Source organism: Pseudorca crassidens, chromosome 1 (genome assembly GCF_039906515.1).
Source record: "Pseudorca crassidens isolate mPseCra1 chromosome 1, mPseCra1.hap1, whole genome shotgun sequence".
NCBI classification, from domain to species: Eukaryota; Metazoa; Chordata; class Mammalia; order Artiodactyla; family Delphinidae; genus Pseudorca; species Pseudorca crassidens.
The window spans coordinates 122,561,152-122,571,560 of record NC_090296.1 but is presented as its reverse complement, the minus strand read 5'-3'; the positions used below and the strand labels follow the sequence as shown (position 1 = coordinate 122,571,560).

The window sequence follows — 10,409 nt, the reverse complement described above, 5'->3', positions numbered from 1 at the left end:
TAGATAGTCAGGAATCTCCCCCACCTCTACCCCTTCAGGCCCCCTAAACCATGACTGTTCAAGTCTTGGCCCATTTCACTCTGTTTTTAGCACTTAAGCATTCTGCTGAGTTTCCAGTTGCTGCTGTTGGTAACGTCATTTTCTCAAAGGTCTTACCAGGAACTGCAGTTCTTGGTATTTGAATATGTTCCCTCTTCTGAGAAGACAAGTGTGATTTTCTTTGGTGTAGACACAGCCAGAGATAAAATGCAAATGGAGTTCATTCACTACTTCAGCCAACATTTGAGCACCTTCCAGAAGATAAGCCTTGTGCTTATGTAGAGTGGGTTATGGTGAGGGACCATACTTCATCTCTGCCCTTGAGGAGCTCACGATCCAGTGAGAAAATAAACCCACCAGCATCTAGAGTGGGTCCAGATGGTGGGATGATTGCTTTAGTGCAGAAAGGGGCATAGAGCATGGGGTGTGGGGGGATGCTGGGAAGAGCAGAGGGAGGTTTCACAGAGGAGTTCAAAGCTGGGCTGAGGCTCAGAGGAGGGACAGAAATGTGCTCTGCAGACAAGGAGGGCAGGAGTTTCTCACAGAGGCAGGAGGGTGTGCAGATGCACCCCTCCAGAGCTGGGAAGGACTTGCTCTGGGACCTGAAGTCGGTTCAGCATGGCTCAGTTGTCAAGTAGGGCTGGATAGCTATGGGAAAGGAGGCTGGAAAGAGATGGGTCTGATCATAAATGGCCTGTGTGTTATGCAGAGGTTTTGGGTTTTATGTATGGATGAAAGGGAGCTGATGAAGTGCTTTGAGCAGGCAGGATCCATTCAGATTTGTGAACTAGAGCTCTTTGGCAGCTGTGGGAGTGGAAGATGGCGTCTAACACCAACCAGTTTCTGCTCTGTGTTCAGGAAATGTGTCCCATTTCCCGTGGCCTCAATCTGCTCCCCATACTACTTTCCACTTTTCTAGGACTTCTCTTACAAGAGAAAAGGACTTCACTGTTCCACTCCAGCAGTACTAGTATCCTGTGGACAAAATTTCAGAGGGATCCAGGGCAGATCTTGTCTGACACGCAGTTGTTTCTTTGTGTTGATTAGTTCTGGGAACAGATCCGGGCAGAAGTTGTGGTTAAGCAGAGCCTCATTACACAAATTCAGAACACCATTGGAACTAGCCTCAGTGTTGGGCTCTTAAAGAGCTGCTCGGGCTGACTCTGTAAAATTGGTGAAGGAAGAAACCCCTTCCTCCCCTACCCAATGATGACCCAGCTGGCTGCAGATTTAAGCGTGCCTATATCAATAAGCTCTTTCCTGAATTTAGGTCAACTCTGCAATAGAAACATTGTGTTCCTCTTGCCAAAAAGCTTGTTGTAGGCTGCTTAAAGGTTTAGTCTCTTCTGAATGCTCTAGTCTGCTCTCAGCAGCCAACTGTATCATTTCAGGAGATGTGCATGCTAGTATCAGTAGAGACTTGTCTGGGCTCTGCCCAGAAATAATCGGTCTGGAAGGACTACTTCCCCAAAGAACACTCTCTGGGGACAGATGCATGAACCAAAGAACATATTAGCCAAACTTATCACCATGCACGACTTGATACTGCTGAATGGTAGCTTGAAGGCTGTATCTCAGGGGAGTGCTCTTATATTTTTAACTGAGGAGCCAGTATTATTTATCATCACTGAATAGAATATGTCTCTTGGTCATATTTCTCTGCGAATTATAAAGTCACCTCCTGCCACCTGTTTCAAATATGGTTGCGTTATAGGTTTCTGGGATTGGATATTGGTTATTTTAATGTTAACTCATAACTTAGATTGTAGAGGAAATGGAGAAGAAAGAGGTGGGACCTAAGGACATGGTGACTCACTAGCTATGAAAGGTAAGAAATGGACAGGAATCATCAGAATGATTCCTAGGTTCCTAACTTGGGTGACTAAATGCTATTAACAAGGACAAGAATCCCAGGAAGAACATAATTGAGGGGGACTGGGGGGAAAGATAATGAGTTCAGTTTGGGACATGCTGAGTTTTAAGTGACTGGGAGACTGACTGGTAAGTAGTTAGGCCTTAATTCAAGTCTTCATCATTTCTTTTCTGCAGCACTGCCAGAGGCTCTTACTCTGCCACCAGTTTCCCTGCCACCAGTCTTCCCCCCTCCCCAACAGCTCCAATCCACCCCTGTCACAACTGGCAGAGTGATCCTTTCTAAAAATGCACATCTGATCATGTTACTTCAAGGACTTCCCTTCGCCTACAGGGCACATGTGAAGCTTCTTGGCCTGCTATGCAAGTTTCTTCATGACCTGGCCTTAGTGTATCCGTCTAGTCTCATAAAATACCTTGCTTCCTTTTCTGCCTCCTTTCTAGTGATGCTGCTTTATAGTTCACAGTACAAACACACGTGTTTCATATTTTTTCCCCCCAAAACCATCCCTTCTCACTCTGATTTTATCCACCTGGTGAATATACCTACTCATCTGTTGAATAAACAGATACCTGTTTGAAACTTTACCTCTGCAGGTAGAATTAGCCGTTCTCATCTTTGTGCCCTCCCCATCCCACTACACATCTGTTTCCCAAAGTTACGGAGAGTCCCCAAGACTGCTCTTTGGTTTGATAATTCACCAGAAGGACTCACACATTCACTGAAAACTGTTTTACTCACAGTTACAGTTTATCACAGTGAAATGAAACAGATTTAAGTCAGCCAAGGGAAGAAATGCATGGAGAAGAGTCCAGGAAAGTTTCAAACATGGATCTTCCAGTTGTCTTCTCCCAGTGGAGTCATGGACAGCTTTAAACTTCCTACTAATTGTGTGACAAAACTCATGGAGTATTGTCAACCAGAAAATCTCACCTGAGCCTTGGTGTCCAAAGTTTTTTATTGGACTTGGTCACACAGAACTGGTTGGCCAACCTCAATCTCCAGCCCTTCCTGGGGTCTAGCTGATAACATGTGGTCCAAAGTCCCCCTCCCTCCTAGTCACATTACTGGATTATCTAGTGTGGCAAAAGACCCCCATGCAAACAAAGACACCTTTATTAGGCAGGACATTCCAAGGGCTTAGAGGTTCCTTACCAGGAACCAAGGGCAAAGGTCAGCCTCTCTTTGGGCAAGATTAAATTCTTTTTTTTTTTTTTTGCAGCACGCGGGCCTCTCACTGTTGTGGCCTCTCCCGTTGCGGAGCACAGGCTCCGGATGCGCAGGCTCAGCGGCCATGGCTCACGGGCCCAGCCGCTCCACGGCACGTGGGATCTTCCCGGCCCGGGGCACGAACTCGTGTCCCCTGCATTGGCAGGCAGACTCTCAACCACTGCGCCACCAGGGAAGCCCCAAGGTTAAATTCTTTATTGCACACTTCCTCTATTAGATTGTAAGCACTTTGAGGTCAGGGACCTTGTCTTATTTATCTTTAGGTCGCTGGTGCCTGGCATCATGCCTGCTACTTGTTGTACCAATATATGTTTGCTGAGTGAATGAAATGATGAACTGGAATGAGAATGCAGTCTGGAGGGAAGCCCCTCCACTCTCTGCTGCCCAGGTTAGTGACCCTGGAGAGAAGACTGAGTGGAGGTGTGTGGCAGGCTGCTAAAAGTTGTTTGGATATGTTTCAGACTTCTAAGAACAAGAACTGTATTTAATTCTGTGAATGTGATTAAAAGGATAGCCAAAAACCTTCTCACTACGTACATTGGAAGAGGGAAAGAAATGATCTTCCTAGCTATAGACTTCCTTTCTAATAAAGAAATGAGTAAAAAACCCATAATATGTATTTTTTAAGCAAATGCGGTCTTTTGGTTTATGCCTTCAGATATGTAGGGCAGGAAAAGTTGACAAAAAGCCTTGAGGTTTTAGCCAGAGTATGACTGGTTGCTTTGGTAAAATAAGCTGATTTTTGAGTCCCATGTTATGTTAGGATTCTGTTTTTATACCCAATCTTTACATCAAAGAAGGACCAGATTAATCTGTGGACTTAATTTATCCATTCTGCTCTGGCCTCCCCATTAACACAGGTAAGTCAAAGAGAGTGAGAGTAAAGTAACTCAGTTGGTACCTCTCTCCTGTATTGAATGTTTTCCCGTGAGCAATTAAGTACCCAAGGTAACCAAACCTGTTTGGTACTCTTTGGCAAGAATTGTACCTTGTTTGCTGGAAAAGGATGGGTGCATTCTTTCAGCAAACATTGATTGAGCACCAGCTACTCTGAACTATATATTATGCTAGGTTCTGAAGAGAGAGCGATGAATAAGACATGGCCTCTGCCCTCAAGGAACTCATGGTCTAGTGGGAGAGACAGACAAATAAGCAAATAATTACAATTCAGAGTGTTAGGTAAACTCTAGACAACAGGTATCAAGTATTGAAGTAACAACAGGTATCAAGAATAGTGACTGATTAACCTGTGATCTGGGAGTAGTAAATAGGGGTGTCAGATGAGAAAATTGTTTGTGTGAGGAAGAAGCCAGATCATATTTTAGTTTAGAGAAAAAGAAAAGAATAGAAAAAGCAGAGAATAGCAGTAGGTAAATACCAGGCCCTAAAGTATTGGGTAATGGGGGAAATGTTATCTACAAGGGACAAGATTTTTCACCTTCCTTACATAGCTTACTTCAGCCATCCTAGTGATTATAGCTTTGGCCTATGAGTAAACAAGAAAAAATTTTCACCCTAGACATCGGTTAGTACTTTGACCTTACTTATTCTGTATCTGTCTTTTAGACATGTCTCTTTCATAGGCAGTAGGTATTTTGGAGCAATTTCTGAGAGAAGCTTTAGAGTTCAGAAGTAAAGGTGTTTTGGGGGAAAGGTTACAAAATTCTAATCACAGCTTTGGAAGTATCTCTATTCCTAGATCCAAACAAATATAAAAAAAGGCAGGAGAGGGACTTCCCTGGTAGCGCAATTGTTGAGAATCTGCCTGCCAATATAGGGGAAATGGGGTTTGATCCCTGGTCCAGGAAGATCCCACATGCCCCAGAGCAACTAAGCCTGTGTGCCACAACTACTGAGCCTGCGCTCTAGAGCCCACGAGCCACAACTACGGAAGCCCACGCGCCTAGAGCCCATGCTCTGCAACAAGAGAAACCAACACGATGAGAAGCCCTCGCACCTCAATGAAGAGTAGCGCCCGCTTGCTGCAACTAGAGAAAGTCCGCACCCAGGAACGAAGACCCAGTGCAGCCAAAAAGAAAAAAAAAAGGCATACGACAATGGCAAGACAGAGGTCTCAGAGTTAAGGTGGCTGTCTTTTTTTTTTTTTGTAATATTTATTTATTTATTTGGCTGCACCGGGTTGGGGATGAAACCCGGGCCCCCTGCATTGGGAGTGTGGAGTCTTAACCACTGGACCACCAGGGAAGTCCCAAGGTGGTTGTCTTTTTTTTAAGAGAATTTTTTAAAATTAATTTATTTTATTTTTGGCTGTGTTGAGTCTTCGTTGCTGCCCGTGGGCTTTCTCTAGTTGCAGCGAGCGGGGGCTACTCTTCGTTGCAGTGTGCTGGCTTCTCATTGCGGTGGCTTCTCTTGTTGCGGAGCGCGGACTCTAGAGCACACGCTTCAGTAGTTGTGGCATGCAGGCTTCGTTGCTCCGTGGCATGTGGGATCTACCCGGAGCAGGGCTTGAACCCGTGTCCCCTGCATTGGCAGGCGGATTCTTAACCTCTGTGCCGCCAGGAAAGTCTGGTTATCTTCTTAATTCAGTCATTCAATACATATTTATGAAGAATCTGTGTACTAGGTTCTAGGCTCTAGGCACTGAGGGTACAGGGGCCTACAGATGTGGTTCCCGCCTTCCTGGCTAAGCAGGCAGACTCTAGGCCAATGACGTGGAAACACGTACACAATTACAAATTGTGATCAACTCTCTTTTAAAAAAAACAAGATGGTGCTAGGAGAGAGAGTAACAAGGAGCAGTTCAGGGAGTAGTCAAGGAAGATCTTGCTGAGGAAGTGACTTTTGAGCTGAGACCTTAAGGATGAGTCAGATTTGTCTGGTGAAGGAGGTGGGAGGAAGGGGAGGATAAGCTTTCTAGACAGAGACCTGAAACCTACGCTTTAAAAGCAAAAAACAAAAGTTCAACCCATAACACCCCTCCCCCAAAGGGTCCCTCTTTGTAATTTATTTTCCATTTTCAGATTTCAGTTCATGTTAATTTAATAAAAATGTGATTGTCTGTCACCTATACTCCCCCAACCCTACCCTAGCCTTCCTTCTGAGGTCCTGCAGCCAAGCATTCAAAAGTCCAGGGCTATGTCAACACATATGGATCTACCTTATATATATATTTTGAAGATCAAAACTTCAGCTATCTCATACTGTGATGGAGAGATTAGATGAATGAAACTCATTTAGAACAGTGTCTGGCACCTGGTAAGGATACAATAAGTGGAACTTATTAGTTCAGTGTATGTGTGTACCATGATTTATTTACTGAGTTTCTTATTGATGGGCCATTATATTGTTTCCAATCTTTTGTATTACAAATTGTTTTACAGTCTCTAAGATCTGATTGAGCAGGATGACAGTATCATTCTTGATTTTGTTAGTTCAAGCCTGCAGTTAAAGGCAAGACTTTGTACTCTGATTCTCCTAAGCTTTGCCACTCAGAGCAAATCCAGCCAGCCGCCTTGCACTTGGTTTTGTTCCCCACGCCTCTGCTCAAAAACTTCCAAACATTGTCCTGTTTGGACTGTGATAGGCAACAGTTCCAGAAAACTGTTCCCTTACACACCCACACGCCCACACACACAGCTGTGCCTCTGAAAACTCCGCTGAGTTCTCTCTCCTAGCTCATTCTGTTAAACTTCTCTCTTTTAAAATTTTCCTCACCCAATACCTGCACAAGGAGTCAGAATGCTTGGATTCAAGTTCTAGTTCAATACTAATTAATTAGCTGTGCGACACCAACCACTGGCGTCCTGAGGATCACTGGGCAAAACAAATGTAAAAATGTAAATAGTGGGTTGAGAGACTCCATCCTCTTCTGTGTCCACTCAGTGGTTTGTACTACTCAGGTTCTGCAATTTCTTACTCTAGCTTAGTCCTAGAGCCATTTGCCTGCTTAGGGAGAAAAACTAGATTTGTTACTATTTAAAAAATTTTTGGAAAAGTTTATACATCCACGTGCAAAATTTAAACATACATACACACAATGTTGTTAGAAGCCAAGATAGTGGTAACTCGAGTAATGACTGGGAGGGGACATAAGGAGGGCTTTGGAAAGTTGGGAATTTCTTGATCTGTGTGCTGGTTACGTGGGTGTGTTTAGTTTATGAAATTCACCATGCTGTACACATATTTTCATCTTTCTGTATGTATATTATATGTTGTTGACTTAAAAAAAATTCACAACGTGAGAGTTGCAAGTTAAGTTTTATTTGGGGCAAAATGAGGACCGCAGCTGGGGAGACAGCATTTCAGATAGCTCTGAGAAACTGCTTCAAAGAGGCAGGGGGGAAGGTCAGTATATATGTGATTTTGGTGAAGGGGGAGTACATGCAATCAAGCACATATTTTTTACAGAAGATTTCTGCTAGTCTCGTACAGGTTACTGCTAGTCACGAGGAGCAGACGTCACCACGAAGGATTTTAGTGCTTTTCTAGATATGAGGAGATACAAGAATTGGGCTCATAAAATTGGCTCTTGAAAATATCTAACTATCTGAAGACCTGTTCTGCCAGTTTTTCCCAGAGCACAGAGTGCCTCATGTTTGCTCTCCACCTGAACTCCTTTCAAGGGGTGTTGAAAGTCAGCAGCTGCAGCAGCACATGACTTAATCCTTGTAGAGGTAGATGGCAAGTGCCAATGGAAAATGCCAATTTGTAGTTGACAATGTCAATAAAAAGCTTTAAAAAAACCTTAAAGGGACTTTCCTGGTGGTGCAGTGGTTAAGAATCCCCCTGCCAATGCAGGGGACACAGGTTCGATCCCTAGTCCAGGAAGGTCCCACATGCTCCGGAGCAACTAAGCCCATGTGCCACAACTAATGAGCCTATGCTCTAGCGCCCGCAAGCCACAACTGCTAAGCCCACACGCCACAACTACTGAAGCCCCCACGCCTAGAGCCCATGCTCCACAACAAGAGAGGCCACCGCAATGAGAAGCCCGCGCACCGCAATGAAGAGTAGCCCCTGCTCGCTGCAACTAGAGAACGCCCACGCACAGCAATGAAGACCCAACGCAGCCAAAAATAAATAAACACACAAAAAACCCTTAAAATGTATAATTGACCATATAGGGAAAAGTCTCCCTCTTCCCTTCTGTTCCTTAGAATCCCAGTTCCCCTCCTGGGAGACAGTCACTGCTATCTTTCTTGTGTATCCTCTCAAAGCTTTTCTATGTATAAATAAATTTACAAATACACATTTTTTCTTTATACAAATGACAGCATATTATACACACTATTTGGTTCTTGCTTTTTTTCCCTTAATAACATAGCTCAGGGATCATTCCATTCCTTACATGTGGAAGAGACCACTGTCTTGTTCATTGTTGTAAACTTAGTGCAGACCCCAGTGCCTGGCATATAAACATACTTGCTAAATAGTCTTCCAGAGGAGCATCTGGTTACAATACTGAAACTGTAACTCCTGTATGGGGTAATGAACTCAACCTAGAGTCAGCCTTATTGGTGCAAAGGATAAAGTAACCCACCTGAGACAGAAACAGTACCAACCACCAGGGGTTTCTTCTCTAACCAAGTGCAGCCTGAAGTTTCTATTGCAATGGTGCAGAAATGAGGTGAGGTCAGAGGTTGCTTTTAAAGTCCTAGAAGGAGCATCAGAACTCAGGACATCTTCCTCAGTTGTCTGAAGACCTCTCCTGTGGGCCTAGCTCTGTGCGCTCTCCAGGTTTCAGCCTTTGGCACTAGTTGTGGCACTCACTTGTTAGCTGGGTCCCTTTTAGAGTATTTATTTTTGGTCTGGAATGATGCAAAAACATGCCAGACCCAGCCCTGCCTTCCCAGTGCCCCCTCTACTCCCAAACTGACTCCCGTAAGACCCCCAAGCTCTTTGCCGCGCTCGCCTTAGTGAAAATCAAAGGCTTGCAAATGCTGCATGATTCCTGAAAGAGGTTCGAAATCTGATGCTGTTTTCCTGAGAGACTAAAATTAGCCATAGGTGATGGATTACAGGATACCGCGGGCCAGGGTCTGCTCCTTCCACCTGCGCATCCTGGACTTAGTAAGCAACCTTTTCAGGGTCTTTCAGTCAGGAAGTGACGTGGGAATAGATGAGGATTGCGGGTTCCTCACAAGTAAGTGGTAGTAGCAAGTAACCCCAGGCCAGGTGTCCGTGGGCATCTAGTTTTCAAACATATGCATTTTTTCCCTCCTCCACGGAGCTTAACCTCTTGAAACTCTTCCTTTTTTTCGCTCCACGCTCCTCCAGTCGCCGAAGCCCCTCCCCCGCCCTGGTTCCTCTGGGTCTCCCCTCCCCCCGCCGGCCTCCCCCGCCCCCTCCTCTTGGCGTCCCCCTCCTCTAGCTCCGCTGCCCCCGCCCCCGGGCTCCTCTCTGTCTCCCCCTCCCGGGCTGCGTCCGAGCTCTGCCGGGCCCTTTTCGTCGCCTGTCTGTGAATGAGACGCTCAGTTTCTCAATGGAGCCGCGGGGGGCTCGGGCGGCCGCAGTGCGGCCGCAGCACTGGCCTTGAGCCGGGAGTGGGGCGCGTTTCCCTCGCTCCCTCCCTCCCTCCCGTCACCGCGGCTTTTGAGGAACGGGGCTGAGAGGCTGCAGCGCAGGTCGCAGGGCCCCGCATCCCCGAGGACTCCTGCAGGAGCCGGAGTGCCGCCGAGGAAGCTGGACGCCGAGGAGGCCGGGGGCCTTCCGAAAATTTCCCCCGCGGCTCTTCGTTCTGGGCTTAGAAAGTTCTCGATTTCACGTTTCCTTTTTTTAATCCCGATTAGCTCCTCGCCTGCACTATTTTTTTTTTTTTTTCCGGGAGAGGTGGGGGAGTGTGAGGAACGGAACGAAGAAAATAAAAAAGGATTTCCGCCCAGAAGAGAGCGACAGTTCTGAGAGCTTTTTCTTAAGGAAACAGAAGCGGCGTTTGCGGCCGCTGCGGGCGCCGGGCCCCGCCGGCCTAGCTATGCGCGAGCCGGCCCCGGGCTGCTGAGGCGCGGGCACGCGGAAGCGGAGGCCCACCGCACCGGGCTCCCCGCGCTCCCGGGCGACTTCTGTTCGCCGGCGGGAGTGGCGGCGGCGACGGCGGTGGCGGGATGGAGCCCACGACCGCGCCCCAGCCCGACATGGCGCCGGAGCTGACCCCGGAGGAGGAGCAGGTAAGCGGGGCTGCGGCCGCGGCGGTGGGTGTGTCCGGACACCTCAGGCCTAGCCCGGCTGTGCTCTTCGCGGCCGGGGGTCCGCGGTGGCCTCCAACCCCCCGCCCCCGGCGGCCGCGCCCCAGGCCGTCATCCCCCGAAGC

At 47.0% G+C, this 10,409-nt stretch overlaps 1 protein-coding gene across 1 annotated transcript in view; it reads left to right on the top strand.

Annotated features, from left to right (window-relative positions):
• The first annotated feature begins 9,539 nt into the window (after positions 1-9,539).
• Positions 9,540-10,409, top strand: part of PTPN9 (protein tyrosine phosphatase non-receptor type 9) — an 80,171-nt gene continuing 79,301 nt past the window's right edge. Inside the window, exon 1 of the mRNA XM_067754124.1 lies at positions 9,540-10,266. Coding sequence (XP_067610225.1) covers positions 10,204-10,266 — 63 coding nt within the window. The 5' untranslated portion in view covers positions 9,540-10,203. The remainder of the gene's footprint in view (positions 10,267-10,409) is intronic.